The sequence below is a fragment of the Myiozetetes cayanensis genome, unplaced genomic scaffold (genome assembly GCF_022539395.1).
Source record: "Myiozetetes cayanensis isolate MyiCay16 unplaced genomic scaffold, myiCay2020 scf5-8, whole genome shotgun sequence".
Classification (NCBI taxonomy): domain Eukaryota; kingdom Metazoa; phylum Chordata; class Aves; order Passeriformes; family Tyrannidae; genus Myiozetetes; species Myiozetetes cayanensis.
Window position 1 is genome coordinate 45,291,359 of NW_026087742.1, and position 25,502 is coordinate 45,316,860.

At 35.2% G+C, this 25,502-nt stretch overlaps 1 protein-coding gene across 3 annotated transcripts in view; it reads left to right on the plus strand.

The window, feature by feature from the left end:
• NUP58 (nucleoporin 58) overlaps positions 1 to 25,462 on the plus strand; it is a 37,912-nt gene extending 12,450 nt beyond the window's left edge. For 2 of the 3 annotated variants that reach the window (XM_050334137.1, XM_050334138.1), the window contains exons 7-16: positions 408 to 432; positions 884 to 949; positions 1,730 to 1,904; positions 3,220 to 3,299; positions 3,945 to 4,063; positions 6,100 to 6,182; positions 9,174 to 9,375; positions 15,433 to 15,531; positions 18,370 to 18,465; positions 23,485 to 25,462. In XM_050334137.1, the coding sequence (XP_050190094.1) occupies positions 408 to 432; positions 884 to 949; positions 1,730 to 1,904; positions 3,220 to 3,299; positions 3,945 to 4,063; positions 6,100 to 6,182; positions 9,174 to 9,375; positions 15,433 to 15,531; positions 18,370 to 18,465; positions 23,485 to 23,654 (1,115 nt within the window). In that variant the 3' untranslated portion in view covers positions 23,655 to 25,462. Of the gene's footprint in view, positions 1 to 407; positions 433 to 883; positions 950 to 1,729; positions 1,905 to 3,219; positions 3,300 to 3,944; positions 4,064 to 6,099; positions 6,183 to 9,173; positions 14,925 to 15,432; positions 15,532 to 18,369; positions 18,466 to 23,484 lie in introns of those variants that run through there. The other variant, XM_050334139.1, reaches the window with a different exon arrangement.
• The last annotated feature ends 40 nt before the right edge of the window (positions 25,463 to 25,502 follow it).

Sequence of the window (25,502 nt, forward strand, 5' to 3'; positions counted from 1 at the left end):
ACTCCAGTGGGCAAACGTTCATTACCTTTGTATTTGAGAGGAATCTGTTGTTGCTGAATTTAAACACTTGAATGTTTTTTGAGTGCAGGTCTAAGTGAGTTGTGGTTGCATAAGCAGGAACAGATTTCTTATGCAACTGCAGTTGTTTATGCATTTGTAGTGACTTACATAGTGCCAAAAGATGTTTTGCATTACTCTGTATGCCAGGAAATTAGCACCTCAACTGTTGAAGCATTGGTTGTGAAAAGATAGTTATCTGTGAAGGGGGAGTAAATTAAAACCTTCTTCCTTTTAAGGCTAGTCTGGTCTATTCTGCTTATCAAGAGAAACCAAGCAGATTGTAGTCATTAGTTGTTTTGTTTGTTCTTCAAAGCTTTAGTTCTGACACACAGTTTTTATTTTTCTAGGTGACAAAACAGGAACAAGACCAGAGTAAGTGTCAGATTTTCTTTGCATTCCATGTCTTATTAGAAAACAGCTGAACAAATATTTTAGCTTTTCTACTGATTTGATATTGAAAAAAGAGTAGATGTACATAACCAACACTTGCAATATGAGCAATTTAGTAGTGTTGGCTCATCGTGTTAAATGTGGCAATTCTTCCTTTAAATGCAGTACCTACAACTTTTTTTGGCAGCTGCTGTAGGCTGATCATCTTGGCCTGAAAAATGGTTTCTGCAAACGTTTATAATGCTTACACCACAGGCCTGGACCCTGGCATAGTATCTTTAGTGTGCGTTAATCGTAATAATTCCTAGCTGCAATGTTGGTGCAATGGGTGCAGAACTAATCACTCACTTGAATGTTTTAGCGATGTTTGGTAGTTATGCAAAAATGTTTGGCAGTATGAAAGCACCATCTAAGCGTTCATTGTCTCTCACAGAGATAGCAAAGCACTGAAGGATGAAAATCTACCTCCAGTAATCTGTCAAGATGTAGAAAATCTACAGTAAGTAGTGGTTTTAATTTGTGTAATTGGTTAGCTAAAGTACTGTGTGCTGTTGATACTCTGTCAGGAACACCCTACTGGAGGCTGCATGGAGGATGATTAAATTAGCTCAAGGCCTTTTAGCAGGTCAGCCTTGGTAACAGAGTAGGTGGATAGTTCTAGTAGCCGAAGTCTTAGTCTGGGTTTTTTTCAGTCTTGCTTTTTCATGCATTTATGCAAATGGGCCTGCCCAACAATATATTCTTGCAATCTTAGCCATCTCTCCCTAGGAGTACTAAGCTTGTTGTACGTGCATAGTTAGTATTGAACCTTATGTCCATATTGCACATGCATTGTGGCTCTCATGGAATAGAGAACTGCAAAAGAGCCTTCCCTCAACCAGGAAGGAAATGAATGGGTTGTAGACTTGGCTGTATGTCAGTGTGAATTCAAAGTAGTAATTGCTCTTATATAGATGCTATATATTATTATATATATATATACATAAAAAAAATATATCTTAGTTTGTCATTCAGCATAACATACTTAAACACTTGCTATTTGAAGTTAAGGGTTTTTGGGGAGGGGGTTTGTTTTCATTTTTGTTTTGTGGGTTTTTTAACAGAATTAGCATGCTAGGAGTTAAGATAGTACTATACCATACAGCAATTTTACTGTTCAGTACTTTGTTTTGGAAAAAATAATAGCTGTTTAAGTGACCAAGAGGTAAACACTTGTGTACTTCAGGTTCAATATGTTATATTTGTTTCTTCCTCACCCCCGTCTCTTTACCTTGCCCAGGAAATTTGTGAAAGAACAAAAACAAGTTCAGGAAGAAATTAGTAGAATGTCCTCTAAAGCAATGCTCAAAGTACAAGAAGACATTAAAGCTTTGAAACAGCTTCTGTCTGTAGTTGCCAGTGGATTACAGAGAAACACTCTTAATATTGACAAGCTGAAAGTTGAAACTGCACAGGTATAAATGAATATAAATGTTGTTATGTAGAGTTTGTGTGCTGATTGTTTCATATAGGATAACTAACCTTCTGTATCGGTAAAGTTAACACATGCATCCAAACTAAAACAGTTGTAAACAAAATGAAAAATTGAATCACTTCTGATCTATTTGAAGTTACTGGGAGAGACTGAAATCTGTGATGTCAGTATTTTCAGATAAGTACAACAGCAGTAAAATTATTTTATTCAAGAAAGCATTCCTACCTAGCAGAGGCAACAGAAGGGATTGTGTGCCCACTTTAGTTCAGTTTCAGTAATATATTCAGCTGCTGGTGAAGACACCTTTGTAACAATGTACTGGACTCTGGAGCAGCAGACATGCAAGTATGTTTTCTTCTGATTACTTTGAAAATAAATGACCAAACAAAAAACCACCCCATAATATTTCAGGAACTAAAATATCTTAATTAGCACTAGTTTTCATTTAGTGAACTTGAGTCACAACTCTGTCCATCAGTCTGTGTCTTAGCTTTGCAGGCAGTTTGAGCTTCAGTTTTGATACAAATGCTTTTCAGGTGAAGTTCTGTACCACTTTTTATTTCATCTAGCATGTCAAGTATTGCTATATAAATAAATAATATTTTAATCTGAAGTAAAAATGTTGATGGTTTTCTCTGTATTTTATTCTTTAGTTGTGCCTTGCCAAGAGTTTTCTGTGAAAACAAAACCTTGTTAATTATATTCTCATATTTCTGTACATGATGCAGTTGAGTATAATCACAGAACCAGGCACTGAGAAATTCTTAATGATGGAGTTATTAGAAATACTAAACAGAAGTGTATGCTGTAATTACCAGGCATAACATGATGATTTCCATAGAGAGGCATTTTTCTAAATTAGTAATATTTTCTTAAAAAGGCAAAATAATCTTTTTGCTATATTTCTTCTCTTTTAGGTGTGTTACTTCCTTGCACTTGAATGTTGCTTTTTTTCCCCTCTAGTCCTCAGTAATTATAACAATATTTCTGAAGTACAATAGAAAGATCTTATCTCTGACAGCTTAGTGTAATATTTTCTCAACTTTTGAGTGCTTCAGGTGCTTTCAGTATGTGCTATCTTTTGTTCCTTCCCCAAACTTCTGTTAGTATTTGCAGTTCTCCAACTTTCTGGCAGTCTGTTCTTTGGAGAAATTCTGGTCAGATTCTATCATGATCTTAACATAAATATATGAAAAAAATACTTTATGTGAATGAACAGTAGAGTCCTAGCTATTTTTATTTTTGAACACTTCATACAGAACCTTATATTTTATTAATTTTCCCTATTGATTTAGGAGCTAAAGAATGCAGAAATAGCATTACGAACTCAGAAAACTCCTCCTGGTCTTCAGCACGAAAATACAGCCCCAGCAGAGTGAGTTGCTGTTATTTGTGAAAATAGTCAATAATACAACTTAAAGAAGAGAAGAGTTGAGGAGACCTTATTGGAGCCTTTCAGTACTTAAAAGAGGCTTGTAGAAAAGACAGGAACAGACTTTTTAGCAGGGCCTATTAGAACAAGGGGTAATGATTTTAAATTGAAGAGGGTAGATTCAGACTAGACATAAGGAAAAAAATTTTTACAATGAGGGTGGTGAAACACTGGAAAAAGTTGCCGAAATAGGTGGTGAATGCCCCATCCCTGGAAACATTCAAGGTCAGGTTGTACAGAGCTCTGAGCAACCTAATCTCATTGAAGATATCTCTGCTTATGGCAGAGGATTTGGAAGGGACCTTTCAAGGTCATCTAGTCCAACCTAACCATTCTGTGATTCTGTGAACTTATTACAATTTTTTTCTGCTTCTTATAGCATGGAGTGCGTCACAGAATCGGTGTTTTATTTCTGCATTTAATTTATCTTAGTGTCTTAGACTTCCAGAGTAAAGTGATGTCAGTAATGTCGTAGAACGTAACCGTGCAATGAATTGAATGAAAATTGGCAGCTAATACAGATTAGATAAAAAGTATTGGCAAAGTAATGAAGTATAATTATACAATTTCTTTGATTTACTCATCTAGCTACTTCAGAATATTGGTTGAACAGTTTGAAGTACAGCTGCAACAATACAGGCAACAAATAGAAGAACTGGAAAATCATCTTGCTACTCAAGCAAATAATTCACACATAACTCCACAAGGTAAACATTTCAGTTTTAATCTTTCATACATGAAGATTTAAGCAAACTTACACCTTTAACATAAACTTAGTAATTAATCTCTCTCTCTTATTATTGTTGACTTTTCTCATTTAATATACAGAAATTAGTGTTCAGATGTATTCCTTAGTTCTTCAGTGTAAGCGTTTGGAATGAAAGGTTTTCATAAAGTTTCTTGAGCTTTTTAAGATGGATCCAGTTTCTGAGGTGTGATTTGTAAGCTTGGTTTGTTTTGACATCCACATCTCCCTCCAGCATCTAGGTGATGTCTGGCACCTTCTGTCTTGCACTGGGCTGTCTGACCAGGCAAATATGAGTGCCTCCTCTGCCAGCTCCAGATCAGAATGGGAACTTTTTCTTAGTTTGGAGGCTGTTGTTATTACCTTCAGCTCTGATCGACTAAGAAAATTTAGTCTTGTTTGCTGCCACATCATTCAATCTTGAGAAAACCTTTCTGGTTAAAGAATACTGACCCCTATTCAGTAGTTTTCTGTTGGTTACCATTCCTGTGATCATAAACAGTTTTATCTTTTGGACCATTTAGATACAGGTCCTGCAATAAGCAGTGATTTCAAGTGCATGTCTTTCTGTGCTAAATGAAATGTGAACATTTTGCCATCACAGGATGGTACATAAACTATGGACCTTATATGTCAAAAAGCAAGAGGATTGTGTAGACCTAGCTTCCAGAGTAGAAAATCTGCTGAATCCTGGGGTTCCTCTCTCTTTCTGTGTGGCCTTCTTGTCCATCAAGAGTGTGAGAGGGATGCCTTCACAGATTTTCCTAAGGTTTTTCTGCTATAGCATAAAGGTTCCTTGCTTGTATGGAAAAGGCTCAATCTGTTGTGCCTGTATGAGCATACTGTTAACAAATGATACAGGGCTCTGGTCAACACTGTATTGCATATGTAGCCTTTCCATACAGGAAAAACTTAATTTGCCATGCAGGACTGTATGACTCAGAATGTCCTGAAAATTTGAAGTGTCTAGTATTCAGTATCAATAGATGGCCTCCAGAGTCTTTGGAAGCCTGGGGCCAGTATTCCTAGACAGCACTGCCTCCACAACCCTGCAGGGTGGCATGATGCTAATTCCAGAGTTTTTCATTTTTGTAATGGAGAATTTCCGCTATGGAGAGACGGGCATTTTCAGTTCAAGAATCATTGCTAGATCTACGCATCTTCAAGAACATGATAGCTACTATTTGCATTTCAATAGCTTATATGGATCCTTCAGAAGAAATGCAAGTGATCTTTTTACAATGAAAGGCCACTTCAGCACTCTTCTGTCCTCCACTTTGGTACATTGTTTCAGTGCTTCTTTGAGAAGAGTAATTTTGTCAGCAGATGCCTCATTTTGTCAAAATCTTTGAGATTTCCCCTTTAATACTAAAGTTTTGTGTTAGTTGGGTCAGTGCCCTGAAAATACTTTCATATCTTTGTAGGAAGTATGATATCCTAAATACAAGACTTTTGTAAGCAAGAAGCTCCCTGTTGTTTTTCTTTGTTTGTGATGTGCTTGTGGGTTGAGCTAAATTAAGAGTTCCCATGATGCCTGTTAAAATTATGTCTTTTAAATGTAAATAAATCTTCCATTCTCCTGCTATTTCTGACAAAATCAAGTGAACATTTAACTGTACTTTAAGTCAGAAAGGGTGGAAAATATATACAAATGCAAGAAAATATCATTTAACTGTATATAGGTAAAAGCTGATAAGGTAAAAATGTTCCTTTGTAAATGGATAAAGTTAGTTTAAATATTGTTTTTTAGCTTTGCAGATGATAGAGTCATAGCAAACTATTTACTGTACATATAAAAATAAATCTGAGCAGAGAGCACTTTTCAAAATAAAGTTTGAAGCCTTGTGTCACCCAATTGCTGTAATCCTGTATTTCCTATAGGCATTAACTTGCTCACATCTTTATGCTCTATGGGTTTTGGGTGAGCTTCTTAATTTAGTATAAATACTAAATCTTCTGGTAATTGTCACTTACGAGTCTTTTATATACCTCTTACAGATTTGTCTATGGCTATGCAGAAAATCTATCAAACATTTGTAGCTTTAGCTGCACAACTTCAATCAATCCATGAAAATGTAAAGGTATGTTGTTTTCATGTGCTCCTGTATATTTAATTAAAGGACTGCAAAGAGTCGTTTTTTGAGAATAAATCTTTAGGTTTTCTTTTTTTTTTTTTCCCTTCTGTTAAATTCACTGCTTTTAAAAATTTTCAAACTGTCCTGGAGAAGTGCTTTGATTAAAAAAGTAACTTTTGTTCAACTGAAGTCTAATTTGAAGTATTTACTGGTAGTGATGATAGCAACTGGCCACAATCACTCGGGTTACAAAATGTTTTTCATTTAACTCCTTTCCTTATAACTGTTGACCGGTTTTTGAAATGTCTGTCTTTGATCTCATGCTTTTATGTTTTGATTTCTGCCTAATGACCTCTCGATCTCAAACAAAGATGATTTAAATCTGCTCTTGATCAAATAGGTAATAGGAGAAAAAAAAGTAAGTTTCCATATGTAAGATTTTTCGGCATATCAAAGAATTGAGCTTAAAATTGTATTCTGGCTAGTTTAATTTTTTTAATCTTGGGTTTCATGGTAAGTTCTATGTATAGAAGGAAAAAAAGACTCCTGTGAAAAAATCCTTATGTAACAAAGGTCCTAGTTAAGTCTGGTTTTTTCCATCATGGACTCTGGCTTGATTTTTCCCATATCCTGTTCTGGATATGTTGACAAAATGTCACTATTCTACAATCCATAATTTTTTTGAAAAATTCAGAACCCTTCTTGTTACAAAAACCAAAACAAACCAACTTGGAGAAGAGTACAAGTGTTTGCTTCTGCTAAGTGACTTCCTTAATGGAAATAGGTATCTTAAATCTTCTTCTTGTTTCCTTCTCTAAACTTCTTCTGCAAAGTATTGTTAGTTCTCTAAACATCTGAAACTTTACTTTTCCTGAACAAAGTTCAGGAATACTGAGGATCTTGTATGATGTAGATTGCTTGGATGGTATTGCTTCTGTCAGCGTAGATACTCACTGATTTACAGCTACCTGCCATCAGATATTTGTGGTGCTCTCGGTTGACTGTATTTTGGTACCAGGTATGGAATATGTAAACTCCTCCATATTTTCAGCAGAATTATGCAAAAAGTGTCCCAAATGTCTTCAGGGTTCTTCAGTTCTGAGATCTCTGTGTAGCCTGAACTCATGCAGTGGTCTTTGTGATGAGTTACTGTTGTTCTTCAGTATGAACAATTGGATTAGTATGCAAGTATAAGCAATAGTATCTTCAGTACCTTGTCAGTGTGACTGAATAGGAAAGACCTTTCTTCAGTTTAAGTAGTATTCTGTTGCTTGAAATTAAGGGAATGGTTTGAGGATTTTTCTTTTGGGAAGTTTTTCTGGGATTTAATCTAGTTGGTAGATATGAATGCTGATACTTTGGAAGGCAATTTAAAGCTAAAGCTTCAAAAACCAGAAAAATTAATGTAATGCTTAAGTGAATCTGTCATTATAACCATCTGTTTTAGTTTATCAGCTACAAGATGCTGGGAGAGTAGAGCAGTTTTGAAAACTGCTGTCTCTGCCTTATCTGATGGTTGTCATATGGTTTGTGAAGGCAGAGCTGATATCACAATTCATTCCTTCACCCAAAGTAGGCTTTCTGGTTTGTACATACACTTTGATTCAAAGGTCTGAAGTTGTAAAAAAAAAAAAAAAAAACAACCAACAGGTGGCCTGAAACATCTTTGCATGGGGTTGCTAAATATACTTGTATCACATATGAACATATAGATGTATTCTGTATCCTGGGTCAGTGAAAAGTAAAATGTGCTTGGGCACAATTAGAGTAGATAATGTCATTATCTACTATTATCATTCAGCACAGATTAGCCTTAAGAACTGCTCTATGATGTCTCATGGCATTTGTCAGCTCCTAGGGCAGTGAGTATGGCACTGTATTAAATTTCATCAGAGTTCTACAAATGTCTTTTCTCTCCAAGGCAGCACTCCTGATGTGATAGTTATTCTAGAATAACAAAAGTTATTCTTCTGTGTGTTACCTGCTGCTGCTGGTAGATTTGGGATTACAGCTGTTCAAATCCTGAGTCAGAATTTTTGGACTGTAAACTCCTCTTCTGGGAAACAAGCACACCCTTGACCAGGAATACAGAATAGTAGTATACCTCCCATAAAATTGAATCTGTTGTTCTTTAATAAGTCTATTGCATTTAAAGATTTTCTGTTGTAAGATGGAAGTCATTCTATCAGTTTAGTTAAAGTTATTTATTCTTTTCTTGTTACCTAAGATATCCATAGTTTCCTCATCTGTGACAGATAGAAATTGCTCATGATAAACAGGCCTTGCTGGTATTGCCACAGAAGGTGGTGGGGTTTTGAGGAGGGAAGGGGCATAGGCAAGGGGAGAGGGCTGACACAACACAACAAGCTTGGGCTACTTGTTACCCCAAGGCAGAATGATCTATTGCATTTGGACTGTGTAATATAATTAATGAAATGCATCAGAAACAAGAGTGAATTCTAAAATACTGGTAGCTTCTTTAGAAATGCAAGAGTGAAAGCAAGGAAAGACAGGTGAAGGTGAAAGGGAGAAAAAGCAGACTCCATGAAGGGTAGCACTGAAGAAAGGGGTGTTATTTTATAAGGTAGTAATGTGTCTTTATTTTGCCTCTTAGATCAGCTAGTATGGTGATACAAATTGAATTGTGCTGATTTGCACCAACTTGGAAAGATTTTGATACTATTTAGTCTGTTGTGCTTGACTACTTTGCAAAATTTAAGTAAGGAACCTGTTCTGGCTGTAGCTGGTGCAAACCAGTTCTTTCTAGCTCATAGACTGACAAAGTTTTTTGTTTGTTTGTTTTGGGGGGAGCTTCTTGTTTGTTTTGGTGGTGGTTTTTGTTGGTTTGGTGGGGGTTTTTTGTTTCTTTGTGTGTTTTGTGGTTTTTGTTTGTCTGTTTAGGAAATGTTATTTGTAACTCGGTGTCTCTCTTCTTATTAAGTTAAGGATTTATGTCAAATACATGAAACTAAAATGGCTTCCTCCCACCCCCTTCAGATGCTCAAAGACCAATACCTTGGCTACAGGAAAAGCTTTCTGGGAGATGCCATGGATGTGTTTGAGGCAAGACGAACAGAAGCTAAGAAGTGGCAAAGCGCGCCACGTGTTACCACTGGACCGACCCCTTTCAGCAACATACCAAATGCAGCAGCCGTTGCGATGGCTGCAACACTTACTCAGCAGCAACAGCCTGCTACAGGTCTGAGTGCATTCAAGTTATAGATTATTAGCGTTACCACCATAGTAAATTTGTGTAAAATTTTCTATGAAGTCTTCCTGTGTGTTAGACTAAAAATCTAAACGTTGTGATAAGCAAAGTTACTGATACAAAGCCAATAGAAAAATGCAGGGTAGGCTTAGCAATAATTATACAACAGATACTTAATCTTGTGAATTTACTTGTATTAGTGATATTTACTGTATTGTTCTAACTTACCCCTTGGAATGTGAGTCTTCACTCTTAAGTAACATCTCTGAATAGACATAGAATAGCCTCTTTCCAGAAACTGTATTGTTATAGTAAGTTATTTTAAATTGGTGAGAAGAGAATATCTAAATGCTATCTTTTTCTTATGTAAAATTAACAATGCATTTTTATATAGCACTTTGGAACTGTAAAATAAAAAATGCTGCAGAACAGGAAGGATAGTGCAGCAAACCTCTGTAGAATAGGAAGTCAGATGCCTGGCTTATTTTGTAGCCAACTCCTTTGTCAGTGTGGTGTTGGAGCAGTTTTTGCTGGCCATTCTGCTGTTGTGAATAAGTAGTAGAGGAAGTAGAGTGGGTCAGTGGTTCCACTTGTGTGTAAGAGGAAGGCCAAAACAGAGGAAATGTATGACCCACTGCTAATGAAGAATGGATATGTATGGCAAAGGAAATAACTTAAGGCACCTTAATTGACATTGTTATACTAACCAACCCTCTCTGAGAGGGTTTCCAGAATGTAGAGAACTGGCTTAATATGTAATCATTGAACAGAAATGAGATAAATTCCATTTAATTTTACTTCAACATGGATATGTGTCTATGTCAGCAAATTACGAAAAGCATTCATTCTACCATTTATTTTCTAAAATGCTTATCATATGTGTACTGAAAATCATATTACTCCTTCTCTTGTCTTATAACGGCAGTTACATTCTGAATGATTCTAGTTAGAGACTTATGCAGCAATCACCTTAAGTTTGACAAATTATTAGACTGTCCTTGCCTTTTCCTTAAGAGGAAAATATGATGTGCTTCCAACCCTGGCCCTTCTAAACAGCAAGGAGATGGGTTTACATAACAAATATGCCAAAATATTTTGAACACAACAAAATACCAAGTCTTTATGAAATACTTCTCTTCTACATTTCAATTGCAGGCCACAGTCTTTTCGTTGCTACTGTGTTAATCCATGGAAATTTTGTTGAAGTCTAAAAAAATGTATGGTTTTAAATAGAAAAAATGGCATAATGTCACACTTCAGGGTTTTAATACAGATAGGACTGTGGCTTATGCAGTTTAATGTTGCCAAAGTAGTTCACCATTTTCTCCATCCTTTTCCTTGTCTTATATTTGGCTTTTTAAAATCCTGTTCACAGTCATTACAGGATTAGTTGTTTATGAAAGACATAGATATCACATTTAAAAGTCATTCCTGCATTTTCATGAATTGAGGTAAGGGATTTGAAGTATCTGGACTTCCTAGTCCAAATTCAAGGGAGCTGCTGATAACTTCAGTAAACTTATGACACAACTTCGTGAATATTCTCTTAGGAATAGGAGTGAAGAGAGGAGAAAAAAAAAAGGAAGAAAAAAGGCAGAATTGACCTGTACTGACAGAACTGAGGTGACTATACTAAAACATTTTATAGTGAAAGGAGCAAATTCAGAGTGTATGTAGGTTGGTTTGGGTTTTTTTCTTTTTCTTTTTTTTTTTTTGGGTTGTTGTTTTGAACTGAGTATTTCAAAAGCCAAAAATGTACCAACTACAAGAGTGCTGCAGATAGAGCAAGGCCATTAACTTACATCAAACGTGCCAACAGAAGTAGATGACAATTTTTTTTTACTACATTTTTAGTTGGAATACTTTTACCATCCATGCAGCTCACTGGAAGACCTGGAGAAATGGAGATAGATTGATGCTTTAAGTGGTACTTCAAGAATACTTAAAACTCTTAAAAAGTAGGGTTAGAGGAACAGAAAAGGTACTTTGAGTTCCCTCTAGTTCAAAAATAGAATGAGTCAGGCCTAAGCTATTTCAGAGATATCCTGAAGTCCTAAAAGCATGCTAGATGGGAGCATTTCTTAGCTTTCCTAAATTACTGATTTCAGTGCTTGACTTTCTCCCAGCTTCAGATTAAGGCTGCCACTTTCTGTCTTACTCTTAGTGGAAAAGGAGGACAATCTGTTCTTTCAGTTTTGCAGGAATTTTAATTTTCTCTCTTATTTTTCTTTTCCTTTTTTGAGTTTTCAGATGGCCATTTGCTGCAGTAGAACTGCAAATGCTTCATGTTTTAACTTTATATTATGTTATGAATTGGATAAACTATCTGCTAGAAGTTAAAATTGTGATACTTCTTAACAAGATCTAGATCCTGAAGGGTGGAGCAGATGAGGGATAGTAGAAGTTCTGAGAGAAAAGTAGATAGTTCTGAGAGAAAAGGCTGTGAAATGAGGTATATGTAAAGAAGGGGTAAGGGGTGTCTGTGTAATACCTGACCTGCTGTTGCTGTTCTTGAAGAAAAGAATAAAACAAACAAATTAATCTGGCCTTAAAAGTTTTTGACTAAAATGTAATACACGGTACTCTAGTATTGAGAGATCAGGATGTTAGTCTTTTTTAAAAAAGTATTTGATGTTTACATGGTTAAGTCTTTCATAAGATTGTTAGAGTTAGTTACTGTTCTTTCTCTGAAAAAGATAAATAACAATTTCTTTTAAATTTGCTTTCAGAAGTCTAAAGTTTAATAGCTGTATCTAAGCTGTGGGATCAGGGAATACCTGGGTGTAGATATGCACCCTGTGTTCTCTCTGTATGCCAAGACATGTCTGGCTTCCACTGAAATAAATAAAGCCAGTGGATCCTGACCATATGGAAAAAAGGGAGCAAAGATGCACTCCACTGGGCACCTGTGATGGATAATCAGGACACCAGGACTGTGGTGTGCACATTGAAGCACAGTTTTTGTGCAGTTTTTTGAACCTAGAGTTACTAAAATTATGCTTAACTTTGTCTGCATACAACCTTTCTCCCTAGTTTAGCATTTTTGGTCCAAGCACAGCTTTGTTGATAGCAGTGAGGCTGGTCATGCTTTTATACCATAGCAGCTACAGTTTTAAGCTCTTCCTCACCTGCACCTTCCCTGGGAAATCTTGAACAGCATGAAAGTTAAAGTGATGGTGGCTAATCTTCCTATTATTATTGATTGGATTACAGTAAGATTTTTAGAGGAAATTAACACCTAGTGCACTGAGTCATTATGTAGCTCAGTTGGTTAGAGCATGGTGCTAATAATGCCAAGGTTGTGGGTTCGATCCCCATATGGGCCATTCACTTAAGAGCTGGACTTGAGGATCCTTGTGGGTTCCTACCAACTCCAAGCATTCTGTGATATAAATCCATGAGACCTGTAAATGCATGAGGTTGAAACTGATCTTGTACAAGACTAAATTGTTTGAAAGAAAGTCTTTTCTTCAAGCTCGCCTTTTCTGCTCTAAAAATACAGTATCCCCCAACAACTTAGTTACTCTCTCCTTAACTGGTGAAGTACAGAGTTAGTAAGGACTTGATTAAGCTGTTAGCACACTTTGTTATGTTTTGACTTGATTCATATGAGAGTCAAGTGCTAATGGGAAAGGACACTGAAATCCTTATAGCACTTAAAAATTTTATTGTGTAGTTTCATACTAACCTTGGTTAAAATTAACCAGTGTATTACTTTGTCAGAATCAGGTCTAAGTTGTGACACTAAATTTGCTCACTCTTTGGACCAACTGTGATTTAAAAATTGCAGAATGTCACTAGGAAATCTGACTGACCTGTCTAGACTCCCTGTAATGGGTCCTATCCGTTAAACTGAAATGCTCTACAGGGCAAAATATATCAAGTTTGAAAATGTTAAAATACTTGTTTCAAAGATTTTCTCTCGTACCTATAATAACCAGAAGTGCCATTTATTTTTTTTTTTTTTGCTAGTGCTTTTGGCATCAAAGAATCTTACTAGTTTTTTGCTGTTGAAAATTATGATAATTTACAAGAACTATAAGTAGTGATGATACCTTCAGAACATTATGGTACAAAATCAATAAATATCATATGCTGTTGCTCAGTGAAAAGCTTGCTAGCCTAAGGAATAAGATCCTGTTTTATATGATCTGAGGTGTTTTAGTATAATGTTTTTACTGGGTCTAAAAAGCATGTTGCATTTGGTAAAAAGCTTGGCCTGGAGGACTGTAGTGATTTGTGTAAAAGGTCTTCCACTAACAGTGCCTCCTACTGAGATAGAAACCTGTGTACTTGAGAAGGAACTGGATATGTGTTTTTGGATTCTTTTAGTTTTATTAGATTACTGACTTGTGTAGGGGGGGTTGTTTTTTTGTTAACAATTTTTTTCTTATTTTTAAAGAGCTGCTAGGTAGACGTATCAGTATTTAAACTGGATGTAAACGACTTTAGTCTGAAATCTATGTGAAATTTTGTAATTGCAACATCTGGTATACTTTTTTTAAGTTGAAAAAAATAGCTTGGGTTTCCCAACTATTCCCTGCTAAGCAGAGACTGAAAGCTAACAACTTTAGTTGCCCTTAAAATTTAGTTTTAACACTACTTGGAGTATATGGATGTTATTCAGCTGGGATCAAATAAGAATTTTTGTGTTCCTAGCAAAAAAATGTTACTTTTCAATATACAGTGCCTTTCACTTGATTCAAAATGATTTTCCATTTAAATATTCAAATACTGAAATTATTTTTAAAGCTTGAAATATTCACATTTTAAAATTCTGTGTAAATACTACTAATGGGAAACTTTGTAGTACAAAGGAAGAAATTTTGAATGAATGTAGCCCAAGTGTGATAATGGTTTAGGAAAAAGGCTGAAATCATCTGAGCTTTATAGTAATATTTGAATAAATCATCACTTTCACAGATACAGTATGTAAAGTATGTTCAAAGATGAAGAAGGCTATCTTGAGCAAGGTGTGGATGTCTGTGGATTAAGAGTTTGGCACTGTATTTTATCTTCAACGGTTAAACTTTTTAAATAGTGCACTGAAAACTGTTTGAAAAAGACAGGAATATAAGATTGTACTGTGAAAACTGTCAAAATATATTAATTATTTATCAGAATTAATTATTTTAAAATGTGTTAGTAATGGGCTAGCTGGTTGACTGTTTATTCCCCAAATTTAAGGAGGAAAAAAAAAAAAAGGAACTGAGGCTGTAAATTTCATCTTGGCAGACTGAAATTGTTTTTTGACAGTCCTGCATCTTATTGTGTATATGCAGGGAAAATACTGTCAACGTTTTTAAATTATGGAACAAACTCTGAAATTTTGAATGTATCTAATTCATTAAGGTACACAGAACTGTGCCTTTTGTAAATGCTTATTTAAACAAGTGGTTTGACTAGTTGACCTTATTGAATGGTGTTATGTAGCAGAGCTTAACAGAACTCAGTTATCACTTGTGTGGAAAAAAAATGAATTGTCATGTTACTGTGTACTTGACTTGCTTAAAAATGAACAATAAATTTAATAAAATAAAGTCATTGTCTTGTTTTTTTATCTCAGTGCTCTGTTTAAATTTGGTTGGAATATTAAGTAGTTTTGAAGAATCTTATTTATGAAATTAACTTTAGGTAATACAGTTTTAGTTACATTAGGGTCAGTTCTTTAATTTTAAGGTTTTCCCTTACTCTGATTCCATTAATAAGGTGGCAAAATATTGTCACCCGTGAGTTATCTCAAAGTTTTGATTAATGTTTTAAAGTTTAAGGTGAGACTGGTTAACTTTAAAAATACTAAATTATGTTCTTATGTTATTAGTTTTGATTAGTTTCACCTTCTTACAATCAGTGTTTTCTTAGATTTTTGCTAGGTGAATGTAGAGTCAGTTAGTTAAGTGAGAAATTTTAATGAGGTAAAATTTGGGATCTTAATGGGAATTGTTGAAAGCAATGATGTTCACATTATCAAATACTTGAATAATTAAATAAAGGACCTCTTTACTGTGAAAGAGTAAGGCAAGTTTGTTCTCATTTTCTTTATACCAGGGCCACAGCCATCTCTGGGAGTTAGTTTTGGAACGCCATTCGGCTCAGGTATTGGCACTGGCTTGCAATCAAGTGGCTTAGGTTCTTCAAGCCTTGGAGGTACACTTTAACTTTTCTAATCTTTCATTGAATTTATACCGCACATCTGAATCTCTTGCAAACCTTTAACTCCACTAGGAGGATGATCTGTTTCAGGGAAGGACTTTAAAATTTGGGACGTCTGTGCTTTCCAGGCTTCTTCCTGCCTTGCAGAAGGAGTTGCTAAGGCTAAGCCATTGTAGTAAAAAAACAGGGTAAACAGGAAGAGGTAATAACATAGAAGTGGTGCTCTTAAAGCTAGGGGAAGTATATCAAGTACATGCATTTGTAACTACAACTTGACTTAATTTTACATATACGAAAGTTATACACCTGAGACATTAGACCATCCGTGGAAGTTTCTCACTTGTGAACTATAGGGACCCCTTTCTGCTTGGATTGAGAATAAATCTTAAAAAATTACTACAGTTCTGGGATTCTGCTTGCTGAAACGGATTTGCTTTAGCAGTTACTCTGTGCCTCTGCTGAGGTGGAAAAAAAAAAACCTTCCGGCTGAAAAAACATTTGAAAGTGAGGGAAAAATACTTACCAAAATATTAATAATGCTAGTGGGGAATATATTCCAGGAGGACACATGACTGTGAAAGAGTAGGTGGTATTAAAAAAGTTATAAAATTAATGTAGACCTTTTCATTTAAATGTAACGTGTTATAAGTAGTAGAATTACAGAGAGAATTTAGGTGATTAGTAGAAGCTAATATGCATATAAATTTCCTATCTATGTAGGTCAGGGGTTACTACAGACGCTAATGTCCTCTGAAGCTTTTGTAAGATCTGCAAAGAAAATTGATACATCTGCTGAGCCCAAACATAACGTGTTGTGGTTTTTCTTGTTACATCCTCTCTTCTCTGCAGCCTCAGTCCACACTCCTACATTTTGCCTATGAGCCAAGCATATGAATTGGTGGTGTAATGTATTTAAAATAATTAAACATCACTCGGTATTGGAAAGGTGATGTAACTTAAACATTACATGAGTTTTACCTTAAATAATCACTTTCAAATTATCTTTAAATCTACCAGTGTCCTCTCTCTTCAGCTTTTAAAGCTTTTTCAGATAGAAGAAAATCTGTGTACACTTAAACAAGAAAAAAAAACAGAATAGTGGGCTAAAATGAAATTACTTCTGAGTTACCAGTTTTTTCCACAATATTTTAAATGCCTTAAAAAAGTCCCTATAAAATTCTTCCATTTCTACAAAAAACATTATAGACTTAAGATTGTTCACCAGTCTTACCAATGTAAATAAAAGAACATTTTCAGCTGCTTCTCGTTTTGTCAGAAAAAGCTGAATTGTATTTTTTTTTTCCTAGTTATCTGCTTAGGAAGGTGTTTGCTTGCATTATTGCTTTGCAAAATGTTTGTCTTTTGATGAATCTAAAAGAATATCTGATAGAAACAAGTAGAAGAATAAATACGTACCTGCAAAATAGCCTGTAGGTGTGTTCTTGGAAACAAAATAGCAGAATGATTATTAATTTTGTTTGTTTCTTTTTTTTAATCTTAGGGGCTTGGGTTTTTTTGAATGGGACATTTTTTAATATATACTCTGGAACCACAACTTTAGTTGGGGAAATTTGCTCTTTTGATTAATTTTCTGAGAATTTTGTCAGTGATAAACAGAGGCTTTTGCATTTAAGTATATAAGTTATGTAGCATAGATCCTATGCTTTGTTAAATATTTGCAGACACCTTACCTGATTATTGGTTATCAATTTCAACCTGGATAGGACAAAAGAGTGTATCATTTAAATGAACTATCTTACATTCAAATGATACTTGCCATTATATACCTTTAAACCTCATTTGATTTAGAAAATTTCAGAAAACTAGGGAACACTGCCTCAGATAGTGTGGTCAATCCTTACTAGTCTTAAAATACCAAAATTATTTCTGTAAAGGAATAGTAAAGGCTCAGTTTGCAGTAAATGAAAGGATTTTCTGTGACACTTGAAACTTAAGATGGGGGCATAATTTGCTCATACAAATACTGTTCTCTTTTGGAAAAGCTCTTGAGACAGACAAAATCAGAGAATATAGTTTTCTTACAGTTTCTGTTGTCTGGCCTCTATCTCAAACTGCAAGTATCAATTTACTTTTCTTTTGAAGTGATCTTGTATTAATAACATGATTTGAAATCTTTAAAAATTATATTATGAAATTATAATATATATACATGTATAATATATATAAAGGTCAATTACAAAATTATCAGAATGAGCTTCAGAACAGCTGTATGTTTATGGCTGTCCATTATATGATGATTTTTTGCATTAAAAATTTTGTTTCTCTTCTCTGTTTAACCTATTTAGTAGTTTCCTAGATAAAGCTAATCTCCAATAACCTGGAAGAGCCATGACATTAAAATAAACGAAATGAAAACTGGAAAAAATGTTTACTCTGTTTCAAGCATAATTTTTCTCCCAGAGTTGTAGATGAAGATTATGGTTTTCTGTAATAGAAGTGATATAACTTGTATCTGAATTTTCTTAGTTTTAGCCCATTTGGTTACCATTTTCTTGCCAATTTAACAGCAATTCAGTAGAAATTTCTTAAACTCTGATAGTTTACAACACCTGTTTTTATAACTTTTCCTTTACTCAGTTTTGGATTTTGAAGGTAGTGTTCTTCTCTAATGCTTTCCACTTTGCGCTCTTTTCTTAATGCAGTGCTGTGTTGAGAATAAAACACTCTTGAGGCAGTAATCTTAGGACTATTTGTTTACCAAATAATGCTTAGTATTATGTTTGGTTTTAAACTACTTACCCAAAACATATGTGTCTTTAATTGCTGTGTCTGATTTTTTTTTATTGTATGTCTTTACTATTATTCTACTAGGATTTGGAAGTAGCTCTGCATTTGGAAGTAGTGCCACAGGAGCATCATCATTTGGGTTTGGATCTACAAGTAAGCCATCAGGAAGTCTAAGTGCAGGTTGGTTTTTTCTTCTTTTGAATTTGAAATTTGAGGTTGTCTTAAAGCAGAAGTCATAATCAAACTGCCGCTCTCAGTCTAGGAAAGCTACTGAAACTAATGTGCTTAAAGGTGCACATGTATATCCCCAGTGAAGTAACTGTTTACTTACTAAATACACCATGTGCAGATCAGGTGTACACCAGGTTCTGTTAAAGGTCTCCTAGGTATACAGTATTGAGTGAGCATTAATGTTTCCCTTTTGATGGTGTCTTTCCGATTAGGAGTGGAAGCAGGAGATCAGATGCATCAGATTGGATCAGATGCAGTCTGAGGCAGAGAAAAGCAGTGGCTACTTGAATGCATTGGCAGCAGTTACTGAGCTATTGAAATTACTATATGAATTTGTGACAAATATACCAGTAATTTGACTTACTGTATTTACAAGTAAAGTTAAAATTCTTTTCTGGAAACCCAGAAGGTTTCCTTTAAAATGTATAACTGCTTACTCTTTCTTTTTAAATAGTAAGTTATGCATATTTTATCTCTGTATATATTCATAAATCATTAAGTGAACTACTTTGAAAACATTTCTGTGGAAATTGAACTACACAGCATTCCTTTTGCTTTTTTGTTTTGTTTTCATTTTTTTGGGGGTGATAAAATTAAAATATGGATCCTATTGCTCTGAAATCTTAGTAACTTCTATAGCTTACATCTCTATTTAACTTTTAAATAGGAGTAATAGCTTACTAAGCTATTAGTAAGTAAATATATTACTCCAGTCTGTTTTGCAATCTCTTTTTCAATGGCAGATTGAAGGAGGATCATGTCTCCTGGGATTGGCTTTTGGTAGCATGTTTCTTTTTTATAAGAAAAGTGTTTGTTTAATGGCTATTAATACAAAAATAGCATTTTGCTAGTGTTTATTAGGAAGTGCTATACTTTTTGTTCTGGATTTTCCTTGGTTGGTGATGAGTTGCGTGGCTTGTAAAGTATCATGAGCTTTGTATCATAAGGTGGAAATGGCTCACTAAGCTGGTGTAACATGAATGTGTAACAATCTAGTAAATTCTTGATAGAACTTTCTTTTATTTTACAGTATACAGTGTATATGCATCAATCTCATACTTTTTTTTTAATATCAGAAACACCTGAAAGACTTAGACTGTTTATGTTTTTATATTGTTACTTATTTTTCCTGAAACCTATATTAAATTAACTAGTCTATGTATTATTTATATAATAATAATTCAGGCTGACGAAGTACAAAGTTCGTAATTTAGTTGTTAGCATACTAAAAATAAAATTAGAAAACCAGTAGTATGGATCAGTTCTCCATCACTGAGGAAGTACTAGAGTAAATAGCAAGTCTGCCTCAGCTGTGTTGGTCGTGTGCAGAGGCAATTTTAGGTATTACTTCCTTGTATGCCTCAAACCAGGCTTTCTCATGGTGCCAGTGCCATCAGTCTCTCGTTTGCAACTGCAGGAACTGGACCCAATAAAATGTAGATTTTCAGTTATCTCAAGAGTCTCAGCTACAGAACGTAGTAACCAGGAAAAGATGAAACGTAATTTCTGTTATTTTGTGCCAGAAAATGAAGTGGTCATTAAGTCCTGATCTAGATTGGGATTATGGAACAGACACCTCTATAAAAAATTCAGTAGCCCAGAAACACACTAACTTTAACCTTTTATACCCATAATCCTCTACCATGTAACATCTGGATTGCATATGAACTTCAGTTTAATTTTATCAAGGGTGCATAAATGGGTTTGAATGATGCCTAAGGCTAGCCAAGTTATATTTTCTTTTAAATGTATTGTGTCTTGTTTCTTAGCTAATATTTACAGGCTCCTGAAACCATATTCTGGTTTATATTACCATATAATAGTTGTCTTTTTTCTGAATCTATTTCTTTAGAAAAATGGGGTGAATATGGGTTATGGGATTTACTGTTGTTGCTACTTTTGTTTAGATATGAGATCTTAAATATTTTTCCAGACTAATGTCTAGTAAGTATTCCAACACCCTGTTCTTCTAAGCTGCTTAGAAAATACCCCAAGTCTCCTCCACATGTTTTCCATGAGTTTGTTCTTACCTTAGAATGAAAACTATAGATCCCCAAATTGCTTCTGTTAAGTGTATGAGTTAGATTTAATTGCTTTAAAAGATTTGAAGATGTTTCTAGGGGTATTACTGCTCTTCTCAATCTCAGTTTGTGTGTTTGAAGAGAAAAATCGGAGTCCTCTGACACTACTTGAGCATCTTCTGATAGTAAATTTGGCTTAGTCCAGGAGCAGTTGTTGTGTCCACTGTATCAGCAGATGAAAAGCAGAGCAGCTGCAGCCTTCTCACAGTTCCTTTAGTGCACACAGTTGCAAGATGGAACAGTGTCTCCGGATTCCCCCTGAAACACATACAGGCACTGTGGAAAGCTGACTCCAAACCAAGTCGCATTTAATTCCTACTCTTATTTATTTAATGGCAACTAGAAAGGCTGATGTGAGTGGGCTGTTGTAAAGGACATTAATATTCTCAAAGTGATAGGGAAAGGACAAAAATCACCATTGAATTTATGGATAAAATGTTAAGGGGGGAAGAGGTGTACAAACACAATTTTTGTGAAAACACATGCTAAATATTCTTTGAAGAGCTGAGTTCAGAATTTTTGTTGGAGACTTATTTTTATTGAAGAATAGCAGCCTCAGTAAATGAGATAAGAGATAATCAAGTGGGATCATAGCTGGACATACTCAGACTGCTGGAAAATATACCTGAATATAATCCATGGATACTATGAGAAGCTTTAAGATACAGAAGCTATAATAAATCAGCCAAAGCTGTCCTGGAAATACTTTTAGATCTACAGCACCCATCGTGGTGTGGGGGATGAAGGCAGAAATAGATTGGCTTTGAGATCTGCTGAACTGTTGTTTATCCCTGTAGCATTAAAATAATTTAAAAATACTGTTATGGGGAGGTGTGTACCCATCTTTGGCTTATCTGGGTAAAGGGTTAATGGAAGCAGAGATGCAAAAGCTCTTAACATCCTTCAGGGAGATGCAAAGGCTGTGCCTTCAAAGGGCAGGTTGTCATTTACTTTCTGAAAATGGCTGTTTACACATAAGTAATACGAATTTCAACAATGAAATTGCTGACCACATTGTAGCTATTGTTCAAGACTGTGTGATTCTTCCCTCTAAAACTGAGTTATTCTGTGACTGATTCTCTTTCCTTGCAATGGGAATAAGACTCAATGTACACTTGTTCAAGTTTTTTTTTTTCCTGAAGACTTTTCATTTGAGTATTCAGCTTTAGGGTTTGGTTTACTTTTAAGGAAGTACTATACCATGGCCTTGCTATGCTGCTGTGATGGGACAAAACCATGTAGATTAATTTCCCATCTGCCTTTCTACACTTTTATGGCTGCCCTAAATGGCACTTCTGACATAACAGCTATTACTTACCCAGTTGTATCTAAATTAACAAGCATGTGTTCAGTCTTCTGTCACATAGTGTACTCTACTTACTCTAATGTTACTCAGAGCTCAGGCTGCCTTCCCTGCATGCTTCAAAATAATCCCTGCATCTAGAAGCAGCAAGGTGGAGGTAATTTATGAACACTTTACCCTTGCATGCTGAACTCCTGACACTATAGATCACATACAGCCTTATCATGAATGGCATTAATGATGTACCTGTTATCTCAGGTACATACTTGAAATAAAAGGGAATTTACCGAGCACGGTTCTGGTTATTAAAAGATTTTTTTTTCGTTCATGAGATTCCCTGATGAAGAACGGAAGACACAGGCTTGTGAGAGCTGCTTCAGGATTCTGATGAGACAACCAGTTGGGTTTTTAATCCTGTACTCTAAAAATATTTAGGCATTGAGTTGAAGATATTGATGTGATCAAAGAATTTCTTTACTACCAGAGAACTAATGAAACAATGTTAAGTAATGGATGCTGAGAATATACTCTTTGTTACTTGTGAACCAGTCCCATTTTTCTTAATATTTTAATTGCTTACAGGTTTCTAGGTAAAACTTGCATGAAGCTTTTTGTTAAAATGTTAACTTACTTGTGTCATACGTGTTATTTTGTGTGATTGGTTGCCTTTCTTGGTTACCTGAGAGAACATAAAGGGAAGCTATGAAGCTCTGCTTCTTATTAACTAATCTTGGAGAAATTTCTAGCATTCTGTAATAGTTGCAATTATTATCCAAGTTGGTTGTTCGTAAGTGATATAAATTTATAAAAGAAAGTTAAATGAGTTGGTGTTACTGTTGCTGGAAACTGGAGGAAGATTTTCTTCAACTGATATTGTTTCATAGCTGAACCAAATGTTCTATTTGTTTTCGTTGACAGAAGAGGGTGGAGGAGTTAAAGTAGCACAATTTGCTTACATACTCATTCAGTTTTTCCAAAGCTTTGTCTCTAGTTTTGCTCTTTATTTTAAGTCATAAAAGGTATCTTTAAATATAAAGAATTTGGCCAGGATTTTGACCCTTTTCTGCCTGACATTTAAGATGTGGTATGTGCCATGCATATTATTTTATAAAGCTAGGAAAAGGTAGCCAAGCTATAGGAAGAAGACTGGGTGCTCAGACTCCGGTTTTGTCGTTTATCTGCTGTGAGTGAACTGAGTGGGCCATAGTCCATCTGTACCTTCTGCCTTCTCTCCCACCTTAGGAGTGCACTGCACAGTTATGCTGTGAACTTGAGGAATCTCGAGAAAATGGTTTTTCTGTTGTACAGTTTCAGTGGGACTTCTGGGTGCTACTGTTGTAGGATAATGGTATAACAGACTTGTGATTTAGGACGTGATTGCACTCACTGAGGTAGGCTGTGTTAGTGCTGTAATATCCAAGTTGTCTTGTTAAGTCCAAGCGCACTAGCAATGGGTTCTACAATGTTAGTATAAACTACTACAAATGCTTGTAATAAAGTGGCTGGTGTTCATAACTTCAAGGAGAACAGACTTGCAATCCTGATATAACTTCTGTTTTAAAATATTTTTCCTTCCTTCATAAGGCTTTGGGAGCTCGACTACATCTGGGTTTAACTTCAGCAATCCTGGCATCACAGCATCAGCTGGCCTGACATTCGGGGTGTCTAATCCTGCATCTGCAGGCTTTGGGACAGGAGGGCAACTTCTTCAGCTGAAGAAACCTCCAGCTGGAAACAAGCGAGGGAAAAGATAGGCACCCCTTTTAGGGAGGGGGAAGTGAATCAACTTTGTTCATCTGAAAAGTCTATTTTTCTAGATTGATGCATTAATTAAATTGCATCCCAGGAGATTTATAAAAATTTTGCTACTTTTCCCTTGTCTGAAATACAAAATTAAATCATATTGAACAGCTATTTTCTTGTGAATAGAAACTCGTTTATGTATTTTTATTTTGGGCCCTAGTTTTAGAAATGTTCTATACTGCATTATTATTAAAGAATCTTGTAAAATCATCTATTTAACCTAATGTTAGTAGCAGAATATTTTTTGTTAATAAGCTTTATACCATATGAATATATGCATATTTGTTTTTGGTTTTGTTTTTTTTTTTGTACAGATAAAATCTATTCTAGTACAAATACTAGAGTTCATATCTTCTGTTCTTGGATATGGCCTTTAAATCTACTTCAGGGTGTCTTTGTGTATATGGATGTAAATATATACAGTACAGTGCACACATCTGTGTGTATGTATGTGTATATATATATGTATAAAACACAGATGTGCATACCTTTCCCCATAGACAGATCTCCTTTTCTTTGTGTGTTCTGTTTCTCCATGTTGCTCTGTGGTCCCACAGTTTCAAATAGTGGGTCCCAGGGTATGTCATCATTGCTTCTTTTGTTTTGTTGTTTAAAACCAGCTGAAAATGTTTACTATTTCATGAAGTTTGGTAGATAATGGTTAGTATCTGTTTTGGTTTTGGGTTTTTTAAAAATCTTTTTTCTTGGCCCGTTTAGCAACCCACTCTAAGGAAGTTTCTGAGATTTTGACACAGACATTTCATAGGTAGTGTTCCCAAACTGTTTCAATTTTAGGGTTTTTTTTCTTCTGAGCTGAAGAGGAGGGCATCGCAGGATTTCAGCTGAAAGCTCAGGATGCCACAAGGTCTGTGTGCAAGCAGGGCTGGATGAGCTTTTCCCTGGAGCTGAGTGAGATAGCTAATTGGAACAGCATATCCTGAATTAGCCATTCCAAAACCAAGTTGATTCACTAGCTTCTTATCAGCACTGCTGGCACTGACTTAAAAGCAGTTGGGTATCTGCTTTTAATACAAGGTATAGTACAAGAAGTTGCTGCTAATGAATGGAGGGGGGAAATGATGTCCTTTAAAGGTTAAAGCTATTGCAACAGTAGTTTACAAATCTTATATATTACAGCATCATAGCTTGTGCTGCATCTCCAATTTGGTGTGCACTAGGAATATCTGGGAAAAATATCTTAAGGAGGAAATAGATCAATTGAATCTTTGCAAATAACAATACTGGGTTGAAGTGTGAGCATGAAACTTTGGAGCCAAGTTGCATTTTATGCAGAGATTTTGTCATTTGCTTTTTATTGTTAAAGTGTTATTACCATTTTGTATGTTTTGGAAGTGTCTGCATTCAGCAGTGATTGCTCTTTGACAAATGTTCAATTTGTCACTTGATCTGATAAAATTAAGGGAAACTGAGCACAGAATTCTTCACTTTTGTACTTGTATGTTATTGCATCTGTGAGCAGTCTTAGGAAGAGATATAATGTGGTTTTCTAATGTCACAGAAAAATAAAGCTCACAGTTTATTTTGATTTCGACTTTTTAAACTTTTATTGGGCTGCAGTCAAAACTGTAATGTTTGTATTCCTTTGTTACTGCTTTTTTAAATAATTAATATGTTAAACCACTGGACTCTCTTCTGTATTAATTTGTGAAACTAATTCTAAATGTGTACTGTTTGTCCATATGTGCAACTTATCATTGTGTAAACAATAAAACAATAATGCTGTGACCCTTGTAATACATATTTGCCTATCTGAAAGATCATTTCCTGCTGTTCTCCTG